The following is a 13,819-nucleotide window of genomic DNA, read 5'->3' on the forward strand; positions in this document are numbered from 1 at the left end:
TGCATCACATTCAGACACAGATCTCATTTCTCTCATCCCAACGCCGGTCATATTCACGTTCAATCAATGGCGCACACTGACAAGTGAAATCAATCTAGCTGGCTCCATTTAATTGTGTATGCTTTACTAGTCACTGTAAGCACCATAACCACTGCAGTTTATTGTAGTGGATATGGTGAAAGGAGTCATTGCTGTAAGCATTTCAGTGTCATCACACACCTATGCAAACAATCTCTGCCAGTGCACATGAGGTAAGAGGGCCACACATCACCCATCCAAAAATCTAATGCATGCAATGACTCCAGCACACGGATTTGCTTCAATTACTTTATTGAACAACAATCACTAACAGAGCTCTGTTGATGATGTATGTTAAATACATTATCCTCAGTGAAGTGGATCCATGTGCTGGGGTCATTGTGTTCATCAGATTTTTTTTTTAAAGGAGTCATTGGGGACGTCTTGTTTCCAGTCAAGACAATTTTTAGAGGTTTACATCAGGACTCCACCAGTACCCAAAGCATGGACCTCCTGGATGCAACTCAGATTATATGTGTGAGTTTTGGCTATGGGTGCCAAAGAGCTCAGTTGTTTTTATAATCAAACCTGTGAAAAATGTTTAACAGAAAAAAAAGAGTAGGGGACCTAAATACTCATTGCCCGATAATTTGTAGTTGTCATGGTGTTTAGTATCCACAACTAAGTACTGAGCATTTTCAGGGGTGTGTAGCACAGTTTTACTGGAACCTGGGAGAATTTCTCTTCACAGTTTCTCACCATTAGGTAGAAAACCATATTTTTGTAAAAACTGGATAGCTTCAAAGTATACATTTTAAACGTTGCTAATTTATCTCATTCTATGATCAGCCTCAGGGTGGATTTAACTTGTTCAAGCATCTGGAAAGAACATTGCAAACCTCTCCAAATTATGTATATGCGCAACACGTATCCATAATTTACTTAATAATAGAACTTTATAGTAGAGTGTAAATTAACAGGTCACATGTCAGTAAATTAACAGGTCACATTGCAAAGTTTCAAAGTTTCCTTTATTTGAGTAATGTTGGTTGGAAAAATATAAATCAAAAAATACTAATGGCTGATATTTAAAAATATTTTTTTACTTCTCATGAAAAACTCTTTATTTTAACCTTGAAGTTACCTTACTAAGATCTTTGGCAGTCACTCCATCGTCATCACGGCATGGTAGCTTATGTACAAATGCGAGCATCTGATACTTGGCACGGATAAATTCAGATTTTGTAGGGCTGAGAGAGAAAAGAAGATGTTCAGTGTATCCACGCAAATGACAAAGAGGGTTATAAGGTTCCATTCTGTAGTAAAATGTAAACACTCACAATGCAAATGGAATGTTTCTACTAATCGCGCCTCTGTTTAAAAAATGTTCTCGATAATTGTGCTTTGATACATAGCCCCATATAACAATGTTAGAGGAGAGCTGTGATACTCACTGTAGTTTGTCCTGTGGGTTGGCTTTGCGTCGACCACTCTGAATCTGTGCAGGGTCCAGCAGTGAGTGTTCCCAGATGGAGTTTGCACCATTGCTGGCTAAGGTGTGCACCATCTATTGGGAGCAGAGAAAGAAAGCGGCATTAGTAACATGTAGTACAACTGATGATTTCGCATTTAAAGATCTCACCATGGAAAAGAGGACATGTCACTACCTGAAAGCTGTACACATGCACACGATATATTATTTATAAAGGCACACATTTTATTCAAATTGTGCTACACAGCGTACAGATCAACAGTTACACTGGGGCTTCTATAAACACAAAACAAACAAAGTGCTTGGTAGTTTATAAGAGACTTTGAAAAAGGATTCCAAGAAAATGCAGTAAATGTCGGTGCCTGCCAAGTAAGTTATGGAGTGATGGAGAATGAAATCACGACAAATAAGGCTCTACAAGAGGAATGTCCAAAAAGGTAAATCCCCAGCTGTTGTAGAACTACAACTATGCATTGCCAGATTTAATGGTGCCGTTGCATCATGGAAAGCTACAGTTCTACAACATTTGCAGATCTACCTTTTCAGTGACCCCTGCTCTACCTAGGCCTCTGGGTATGTATCCCCACATCACAACCAGGGTACCATCAAAGGGTAGGATTTTTTAGTTACCTAAAAGTTGTCTAGTCCCGGGTTCGCGTCTACCAACTGTGAAAACTGTGGTTTGTAGAACTTTGGAACATAACAAAATCTCTTTTCTACCACAGACATCAAACTGACAAAATGTATATATATCTATATATACACACAAGCGAAGAAAAATCAGCACTCCCAGGATTTATCCAAAGTGAAATGTTATTTCTTTATTCCAACAGTCAACGTTTCAGTTCCTCTAGGGAACTTTCATCAGGACAGAATACAAAATGCAAATAAAATCAATCGAGTTAAATAAGGGAAGTAATCAACTTTACTCACAGTTCAGGTTTGCAAAGAATCAATCAACCTATCCTCCGAGCTTCTGGGCGGGTGCAGGGCGGTTCAATAGAGCTAAGCTCGCGTTCAGTTTACTTTCTGATTGCCCGCGTCCTCCATCACTATGGAGACGTCGGGCGCATGCGCGATTGCTTAATAGAGTCTTCCTCTGCTTTCTGATCGCCCGCGTCCTCCGTCACCATGGAGACGTCGGGCGCGTGCGTACTTGCAGATGGGAAGTCCTCTGCACCCTACCACTCGCACGGAGGCAGGAGAACGCCCAAAATCATAAATTCTACATTAACAGGCTCCCTCTTTCCGGGGGAACATAAATAAATCCTCCTCAATAGGTAAATAAAAATCTCTGTAAGCCAGGACCACCAATAGCCTTAAAGTGACCATTTGAAACACAGTGACCATATTTAAAGTGAAATATTAATACATTGGATAATTATCAAAAATACTGCAAACTCCATCTAGATGTACATATAGTCAAAAAATCTAGATCCACATATAGTGAGAAAATCTATATATACTATTTATAACTACTGAAAAAAGATCACTGGAGAAGTGATCAGTGTAGTATGTGACACTGCTATATTACTGTGTCTACAAAGATAAGTGTGCAAATATAAAAATAAAAATTGTCAAAAAATGAAAAAGTGGAACAAAAATTGCTATTAATGTCATAATTTAAAGTGATACTGCATCATATTTTGAGATGATATACAGTATTCAAAAATGTGTGTTCTAATACGAACATACTACAAGCTCCTATACAGGAGCATACAATGTTGTGCATTGTGTCAACCCTGTTCAGTGAGTAAAAAAACCCGAAGGATTATTTTGAGTATGGATCAAGTGCTCTCTCCATATGCTCTTCAAACTATTCATAGTGAGCACAATACAACATGATTTCTATTTCCTTCCCCATCATAACTGGAGCTCTCAAGATTACTATAATGAAGTACATTTGATCTCTCAAAAAAATTAAAAATTGGAATCAATCCAAAAATAATGAAATTTAAAATAAAGGAAAGCCCAATTCTTCTACCATATTCTTCTTATATGCTATCCCTAACCAGCCTATATTAAAGCTTCCTATAGCGCATATAGTATCAGAGAAAAGACATATATGAAAGTTTCTCAATTAGACCATTGGGAGCCAAAGTCCCCAACTTCTGGATCCACCAAGTCTCTTTTTGTAGTAATTGTTGCTGTCTGTTACCACCTCTTCGGGAAATTGGGAGATGATCAATCGCTATACATTTAAGTGATGATAGCGGATGGTTTTTCTCTAGGAAATGTCGTGCCACTAGTTTATCTGATTTTGTATCCCTATAGGCCAGCCTAATACTGGACCTATGTCCTCTTATTCTTTCACATAAGGCCGTTTCTGTCTTGCCTACGTAGTTCAATCCGCAGGGACACGATAATTTGTAAATCACATATTCTGTGCGGCAACTGATTCTATGTTGTGTTTTGAAAGATTGACCCGTATGGGGATGATTGAAGCTCTTACAGGGTATCAGGTGTCCACAAGTCACGCAGCCTAGACATCTTCCACACCCATAGTTTGCCACATTTTTAGTTGTAGAAGTGTAACTCTTAATTTGATCAGTATGGACCAATAGATCTTTTAAGTTCTTGTTGTTTCTATATGAGAACAACGGTTTGTTATGTAAACCCTTAGGGAGACTCTTGTCTTTCTCCATAATGTGCCAGTTTTTGGTTATCGACTGGCAAATTTTAGTTGTTGCTGAATTGTGAGTCATTGGGAATGGAATCCTGTAGCTCTTCTCATGAGATTTCTTTTCTGTTTCTCCCCTTCGATCTCTTGCTTTAGTCAGTGCCTTATTCAACACTTTATTAGTGTACCCTCTCTGTAGAAACCTGTCATACATTTCCTGTAGCTGTTTCTCACATTGGGATTCCTTGGAGTTGTTTCTCATTACTCTTAAAAATTGCGAGAAAGGTAAGGAGTTTTTCACATGATTAGGATGTGCACTCTCGTAATGGAGTAGCGTGTTGCGATCTGTTGGTTTTGTGTAGAGTTGGTATTCTATATTTCCTTGGTCATATAGTATTTCCAAATCCAAGAATTGAATACTGTGACTGCTGATATTTGAAGTTACTTTTATCGGAGTGGGCAACTTATTGAGATCTCCAACAAATTCCGTCGCTTGTTGAGTGCTCCCTTTCCACAAAATTAAGATATCGTCAATATAACGAAAGTATTTAATTATCTTGTCTTGATGTCTGCTGAGAATATACTCCTTTTCAAACTGGTACATATAGGCATTCGCATACATGGGGGCCATAGCAGCCCCCATGGATGTGCCGGCCCTCTGTAGGTACCACTTCGTTTCAAATCTAAAATAGTTATTCTTCAATGCCAGAGATAGTAGCTCAAGGGTAAATTCAATTGGTGGTCCAGAATAGAGTGTTGTCTCGGTTAGTAACTCCCTCATAGCCTCTATTCCCCCTTCATGGGGTATGACCGTATAGAGGCTGGATACGTCTAAAGTCATTAGTGTGACTGTTCCTTCTAAGATTTTAACTTTTTTCAGTTCTCCTATTAGAGTAGCCGTATCCTTAATACACGTGGGAATTCCATTGACAGGTGATTTAAACAAAAAATCCAAGTATTTTGCAATCGGCTCCAATAGGCCACCCACTGCCGAGACTATTGGCCGTCCCGGGGGTCTCTCTAGGCTCTTATGAATTTTTGGGAGCGTGTAAATGATAGGAGTTCGAGGACTATCTTTGTGCAGAAATTGAAATAGTTGCAAGTCGATAAAGCCCGCTGTAAGTCCAAATGTCAAAGTTTCATCAATTGTTTGTGCTATCTTTTTGGTAGGGTCCCCAGTTAAAGTTAAGTAAGTGTTCTCATCTTCCAGTTGTTTATAGATTTCTAGTGCATAGTCTGCATAATTCTGTATGACTATGCCTCCACCTTTGTCCGCAGAGCGTATCGTAATAAGCCCCCATATGCGAATGGCCCCCATGTATGTGAATGCCTATATGTACCAGTTTGAAAAGGAGTATATTCTCAGCAGACATCAAGACAAGATAATTAAATACTTTCGTTATATTGACGATATCTTAATTTTGTGGAAAGGGAGCACTCAACAAGCGACGGAATTTGTTGGAGATCTCAATAAGTTGCCCACTCCGATAAAAGTAACTTCAAATATCAGCAGTCACAGTATTCAATTCTTGGATTTGGAAATACTATATGACCAAGGAAATATAGAATACCAACTCTACACAAAACCAACAGATCGCAACACGTTACTCCATTACGAGAGTGCACATCCTAATCATATGAAAAACTCCTTACCTTTCTCGCAATTTTTAAGAGTAATGAGAAACAACTCCAAGGAATCCCAATGTGAGAAACAGCTACAGGAAATGTATGACAGGTTTCTACAGAGAGGGTACACTAATAAAGTGTTGAATAAGGCACTGACTAAAGCAAGAGATCGAAGGGGAGAAACAGAAAAGAAATCTCATGAGAAGAGCTACAGGATTCCATTCCCAATGACTCACAATTCAGCAACAACTAAAATTTGCCAGTCGATAACCAAAAACTGGCACATTATGGAGAAAGACAAGAGTCTCCCTAAGGGTTTACATAACAAACCGATGTTCTCATATAGAAACAACAAGAACTTAAAAGATCTATTGGTCCACACTGATCCAATCAAGAGTTACACTTCTACAACTAAAAATGTGGCAAACTATGGGTGTGTAAGATGTCTAGGCTGCGTGACTTGTGGACACCTGATACCCTGTAAGAGCTTCAATCATCCCCATACGGGTCAATCTTTCAAAATACAACATAGAATCAGTTGCCGCACAGAATATGTGATTTACAAATTATCGTGTCCCTGCGGATTGAACTACGTAGGCAAGACAGAAACGGCCTTATGTGAAAGAATAAGAGGACATAGGTCCAGTATTAGGCTGGCCTATAGGGATACAAAATCAGATAAACTAGTGGCACGACATTTCCTAGAGAAAAACCATCCGCTATCATCACTTAAATGTATAGCGATTGATCATCTCCCAATTTCCCGAAGAGGTGGTAACAGACAGCAACAATTACTACAAAAAGAGACTTGGTGGATCCAGAAGTTGGGGACTTTGGCTCCCAATGGTCTAATTGAGAAACTTTCATATATGTCTTTTCTCTGATACTATATGCGCTATAGGAAGCTTTAATATAGGCTGGTTAGGGATAGCATATAAGAAGAATATGGTAGAAGAATTGGGCTTTCCTTTATTTTAAATTTCATTATTTTTGGATTGATTCCAATTTTTAATTTTTTTGAGAGATCAAATGTACTTCATTATAGTAATCTTGAGAGCTCCAGTTATGATGGGGAAGGAAATAGAAATCATGTTGTATTGTGCTCACTATGAATAGTTTGAAGAGCATATGGAGAGAGCACTTGATCCATACTCAAAATAATCCTTCGGGTTTTTTTACTCACTGAACAGGGTTGACACAATGCACAACATTGTATGCTCCTGTATAGGAGCTTGTAGTATGTTCGTATTAGAACACACATTTTTGAATACTGTATATCATCTCAAAATATGATGCAGTATCACTTTAAATTATGACATTAATAGCAATTTTTGTTCCACTTTTTCATTTTTTGACAATTTTTATTTTTATATTTGCACACTTATCTTTGTAGACACAGTAATATAGCAGTGTCACATACTACACTGATCACTTCTCCAGTGATCTTTTTTCAGTAGTTATAAATAGTATATATAGATTTTCTCACTATATGTGGATCTAGATTTTTTGACTATATGTACATCTAGATGGAGTTTGCAGTATTTTTGATAATTATCCAATGTATTAATATTTCACTTTAAATATGGTCACTGTGTTTCAAATGGTCACTTTAAGGCTATTGGTGGTCCTGGCTTACAGAGATTTTTATTTACCTATTGAGGAGGATTTATTTATGTTCCCCCGGAAAGAGGGAGCCTATTAATGTAGAATTTATGATTTTGGGCGTTCTCCTGCCTCCGTGCGAGTGGTAGGGTGCAGAGGACGTTCCCATCTGCAAGTACGCACGCGCCCGACGTCTCCATGGTGACGGAGGACGCGGGCGATCAGAAAGCAGAGGAAGACTCTATTAAGCAATCGCGCATGCGCCCGACGTCTCCATAGTGATGGAGGACGCGGGCAATCAGAAAGTAAACTGAACGCGCGCTTAGCTCTATTGAACCGCCCTGCACCCGCCCAGAAGCTCGGAGGATAGGTTGATTGATTCTTTGCAAACCTGAACTGTGAGTAAAGTTGATTACTTCCCTTATTTAACTCGATTGATTTTATTTGCATTTTGTATTCTGTCCTGATGAAAGTTCCCTAGAGGAACTGAAACGTTGACTGTTGGAATAAAGAAATAACATTTCACTTTGGATAAATCCTGGGAGTGCTGATTTTTCTTCGCTTGTATCTATTCAGTGCAATCAAGCACCGGGTCCGTATTGATGTGAGTTGGAGTGCAAGGCTTTTTTTCTTTTTTTTATATATACACACATACATACATATATATATATATATATATATATATACATATCTATGCAGGGCTCATCATAATGCCCATAGTAATAAAATATAAAAACACAATTTTGTACAATGTATCAGTGTTGAATGGTGCACTTATACACATGCTTGCTATATACCTAATGTGCTCAGTATTATCAGAAATAGGTTAGCTTTCCAATGAGAACATCTCTACACATATATATATATATATATATATATATATATATATATATATATACACACACATACACACACACACACACCAATATGTTTTTAGTTTTTTTTAGCACAATGTTTTTGTCAGTCGCTTCTTTATTATTATTATTATTATTATTCTTTTATGCCCTAGCCTGTTTGTTTTAAATGTACTCCATTTTTGGGAGACACGATGGTTTATCAATATTTCTGTCACTTTTTCGACAAGAAATGTGTTCTGTTCACCATTTTTTCCAACACTTTAAATTTGGCCTTTTCTGAACTAGGTAGTTCTGCAAAGAATGGAGGAAATTAGGCAAAAGACACCACATTTAAAAGTATTTTTAGAAGAAACGTTTTAATACACTTTGATAAGGCTTCCTCATTATACCGTATAGTTGGATAAAGGATAGAGATATAAACCGGCAAAGATACAAAGAGGACGTACTGCAAGAAATAGAAATACAAAGGCTATAAAAAAGGTTAAAAATATATATTTATAGTGGCAATATATTACAAACAGACTCCTACTAATTTTAAACATTTAAAAGACGCATCTAACTGCATACATACCCCCCCCTAAAACATATAGATCAACACTGGCTTTCATTACACAATATGTTGTGCACTGTATCATTCAATTGAAATAAGAAGTACATATACACCCTGTTCCAAATTATTATGCAAATTCTATTTAACCCCTTAAGGACCGGACTGTTTTTGCGATGTTGTACATTTGCGACCAGGCATCTTTTTGACACTTTTGTGGTGTTTGTGTTTAGCTGTAGTTTTCCGCTCTCTCATTTACGGTTCCCATACAAATTATATATTGTTTTTTTCAGGACAAAAGGGGCTTTCTTTACATACCATTATTTATATAATCTCATGTAATTTAATTTAAAAAAAAAATGAAAAAATATGATGAAAAATTGAAAAAAATACATTTTTTTTGACTTTTATGTGAAAAATCTTTTACTCATCTACAAAAGCGAATGAAAAAAACTGCTAAATACATTCAAAATGTTGTCCTGAGTTTAAAAATACCCAGTGTTTACATGCTTTTTGCTATTTTTTTTGCATGTTATAGGGCTATAAGTACAAGTAGGATATTGCGGTTTCAAAATATACATTTTTAAAAATGTATCAATAGTGACATTGTAACACTATTATCTGTCATAAATCTCTGAATACCACTCAACATGTACATATTTTTTTTTAAAGTAGACAACCCAAGGTATTCAATATGGGGTATATCCAGACTTTTTTAGTAGCCACTTAGTCGCAAACACTGGCCAAAGTTAGCGTTCATATTTGTTTGTGTGTGAAAAAAGTAAAAAACTAAATTGAACGCTAATTTTGGCCAGTGTTTGTGACTAAGTGGCTACTAAAAAAGACTGGACATACACCATTTGCAATACATTGGGTTGTCTTCTTTTGCAAATGGTATGCCATCATGGGGGTAATTCTCATTCCTCGGCTACCATAAGCTCTCAAAGCAACGTAACCAACCTGGCCATTTTCAATGTAAAAATAATTGACCCATATATTTGACCCTGTAACTTTCAAAAACGCTATAAAACCTGTACATGGGGGGTACTGTTATACTCAGGAGACTTTGCTGAACACAAATATTAGTGTTTCAAAACTGGAAAATGTATCACAACAATTATATCATCAGTAAAAGTGCTGTTTGTGTGGGAAAAATTAAAAAAAAAAAGTCACTTTCACTGACAATATCATCGCTGTGATATGATTTACTGTTTTGAATCACTAATATTTGTGTTCAGCGAAGTCTCCCGAGTAAAACAGTACCCCCCATGTACAGGTTTTAGGGTGTCGTAGAACGTTACAGGGTAAAATACAGTGCTAACAAATTAAATTCTCTGGACTTTCGACCTGGGTTGGCAGGCAGGTCCCTTAAATTGCAATCAATAAAATTACTTAATTATGTAAAAATATTACATAAATACACATGTAGAATTTAAATATATATGCATATTTATATATTTGAAGTCTACGTGTATATTTATATAATTATTTATGTAATTTTGTATATGGACATATGTATATTTCGTATTCTTTTTATTTATTTATATATACATAGATATATATATACAATTTCATTCTAAGTGTATTTTGATATAAATATATATATCTAAATATCAAAATAAAGTTAGAATAAAATTTCATATAGAAAAATATATATTTTTTAATTTTTATTTTTACATTTTTTTATTTCATTTAAATTACTTATTATTTGTATTTTATAATAATATATATATACAATATATATAGTTATCTTATATATTATATATATATATATATACGTGTGTAATTTAATTATAAGTGTATTTTTATATTAATATATGTACATATTAATATAACAATACACTTAGTATGACATTATATATATGATCTATAGACGTATATTATATATATATAATATACGTCTATAGATCATATATATATATATACACATATATAATTATTATTTTTATTTATTAACTTTAACTTTAATTTTTTTTAGGATTTTACACTGGCAGGGAGACTGCCTGTCAGCACAGACAGTCCCCCTGAAGGCAGACACATGGACACCTATTGTGACCATGTGGTCGCCCTGTTGGGCGATCACATGGCCACAGGGGTCCCAATCCGCCATCGGGAGACTGTCTGGGCTGCAGGCAGTCTCCCCACAACGGGAGCACCGCCGATCGCCGCCGGGGGAACGACGGCGATCGGGTAAGTACATTGGACCGTTAGGACGGTTCAGGACCGTCACCGGTCGGCAACGCAAAAATGCCGATGACGGTCCTGAACCGTCCTCGGTCCTTAAGGGGTTAAGTGTCACAAAGATTAAATATTTTGTTTTTCAGTTTAACTCATGGATGGCATTGTGTTTCAACAATCTCAGACACCTGTGATAATTAGATTGCCAGGTGAGCCCAATTTAAGGAAAAACTACTAAAGGAGGGTGTTCCACATTATTAAGCAGAGCACCATTTTCATGCAATATGGGGAAGAAAAAGGATCTCTCTGCTGCCGAAAAGAGTGAAATAGTTCAATGCCCTGGACAAGGTATGAAAACATTGGATATTTCACGAAAACTGAAGCGTGATCATTGCACTATTAAGAGATTTGTGGCTGATTCAGAGCACAGACGGGTTTGTGCAGATAAAGGCACATTGAGGAAGTTTTCTGACAGATCCATGCATCGGATCAAGAGAGCAGCTGCTAAAATACCATTACATAGCAGCAATCAGATATTTGAAGCTGCCGGTGCCTCTGGAGTCCCACGAACATCCAGGTGTAGAGTCCTCCAGAGTCTTGCAACTGTGCATAAACCTTCTATTCGGCCACCACTAACCAATGCTCATAAGCAGAAACGGCTGCATTGGGCAGAAAAATATATGAAGACTAATTTTCAAACAGTCCTGTTCACTGATGAGTGCCGTGCAACCCTGGATGGTCCAGATGGATGGAGTAGTGGATGGTTGGTGGACGGCCACCCTGTTCCAACAAGGCTGCGACGTCAGCAAGGCGGTGGTGGGTCATATTTTGGGCCGGAATCATGGTAAGAGAGCTGGTCGGACCCTTTAGGGTCCCCAAAAGTATAAAGATGACCTCTGCAAAGTATGTGGAGTTTCTAACTGACCACTTTCTTCCCTGGTACAGAAGGAAGAACTATGCTTTCCGTAATAAAATCATCTTCATGCATGACAATGCACCATCACATGCTGCAAAGAATACCTCTGCATCAATGGCTGCTATGAGGATAAAAGGAGAGAAAGTCATGGTGTGGCCTCCATCCTCCCCTAACCTCAATCCTATTGAGAACCTTTGGAGCATCCTCAAGCAAAAGATCTATGAGGGCTGGAGGCAGTTTACATCCAAACAGCAGCTCTGGGAGGCTATTCTGACATCTTGCAAACAAATTCAAGCAGAAACTGTCCAAAAACTCATAAGTTCAATAGATGCAAGACTAGTTAAGCTGCTATCAAATAAGGGGTCCTACGTTAAAATGTAACAGTTGGGGGCGAGGCCTGACAGTCAAGATGGCCAGTTGTGTTTCCTAAGAGCTCCCACATCAGAGAGCAAAACACACCAATTTTACGTGAAATTAACCACGCTACCGTTTCGAAGTACCCGGAAAACGACACAGGACAGATGATACCTGTCCGGAACCGAGACGCAGCGATAATGCCTAAGCCGGCCATACAGCCTGATTCAGAGCGGGATCCGAAGTCTGGGGGAGGCGGCCGATCCCCCGACGTAGTTAAAGCTCACAAACGAGACTCAAAGGCAACCCTGCTACCCTTCCCCCCCACCCCCCACCCCACTCTGGACCGGCGGGGGATATCCAGGTCTTCGCTGGGGACGACTAAACCCACAATAAAGCCTGACACTCCACAGATGCCCCAAGAACCGCCATCACTAAAGCATAAAATGGGCGATGCAAAACGATCACGCACCCGGGGGTAGAAGACACCGCCCGACCCGGCACACCATACCGCAGACCCCAAAGACTGCTCGGAGCACTAAACCTCCTTCTGGGCAGGGAGTCGCACAGGAACACAACCTGACTCACCGTCCACATCGCCCCGAGGGGCTTCGGGAGAGCGGAGCTCTGGAGGGCCTACAGTACCACCGCAAGTGGTAATGGGACCCGAGGACATAGGGAAGTGACCCCTACAACTGCCTGGGCTGGAAGATCTGAGCGGCCCCATTGCTAGTACACCAGCCTCCCGCGACACCCACCGGGACACACTCAACCACAGATCCACAAAATAGAAAGCGGCAACCACGCGGAGGTACCCCCAACATGGCCTGCAAGTGGGGTAGGCTGAGAGATGCCGACAATAACTGCTCGCCGTGGAGACAGAGCACAGAGACACTCCGCGTAACCGTGGGTCTGAATGCCTGAACACCCTCCGGCAAGATATATGCCGACATGTATAATATGCCTATAAGTGACATATGCCTATAGCTAATGTATGTTTACAACCGTAACGAGTATAAACTTAGAGTACCACATATAATAGGACTAGCCAGAAATTATGCTTAAATATGTGCTGCAATATCTTACTGCTTAAGCCAGCAACAGGTAAACTGCCTATGTGAGTCCGTGGACGCATCCTTCCCAGCGAGCCACAGAACTAATGGTTTAATTCAGCTTGAGAAACTCATGACTTATATTACTAACGAGCATGCTTTAAACTCGACACTCCTGTACTTAAACATAAAATTAGTGCACTGTTATGATATACCCCACTGTTCACATTGTTCTGTTACTACTGTATTGAAATATGCATGCAGATTGCCTTTGGGGTACCACATGCCTGTATGTTACCCTCATATAAAAAAATAAAAAAATGTTTCAAAAGTTAAAATGTTGTTATAAGTTTGATTGAAATAGCTTTTGATTTCAGTAAATATGCTGCAAACACAACAAATGACAATTTTCAGTTCTTTACAACCTATAAAGTGTTTTGAAACTTACTGTGCGTAATAATTTGGAACAGTGCATTGTAAGTTTTTTTTATGTTTAAAAAAAATACTGTTATCATTAGGAGGTTTGTACAATAAAATTTGAATTGTACTCTTAATAG

The 13,819-nt window shown here is 38.4% G+C and overlaps 1 protein-coding gene across 4 annotated transcripts in view; it reads right to left on the reverse strand.

Annotated features, from left to right (window-relative positions):
- GIT1 (GIT ArfGAP 1) overlaps positions 1-13,819 on the reverse strand; it is a 164,080-nt gene that overhangs the window by 94,235 nt on the left and 56,026 nt on the right. For all 4 annotated transcript variants that reach the window (XM_063450008.1, XM_063450007.1, XM_063450006.1 and 1 more), the window contains exons 3-4: positions 1,473-1,585; positions 1,163-1,268 (exon numbers count right to left, since the gene is read on the reverse strand). In XM_063450008.1, coding sequence (XP_063306078.1) covers positions 1,163-1,268; positions 1,473-1,585 — 219 coding nt within the window. The remainder of the gene's footprint in view (positions 1-1,162; positions 1,269-1,472; positions 1,586-13,819) is intronic.

The sequence above is a fragment of the Pelobates fuscus genome, chromosome 1, assembly GCF_036172605.1.
Source record: "Pelobates fuscus isolate aPelFus1 chromosome 1, aPelFus1.pri, whole genome shotgun sequence".
Classification (NCBI taxonomy): Eukaryota; Metazoa; Chordata; class Amphibia; order Anura; family Pelobatidae; genus Pelobates; species Pelobates fuscus.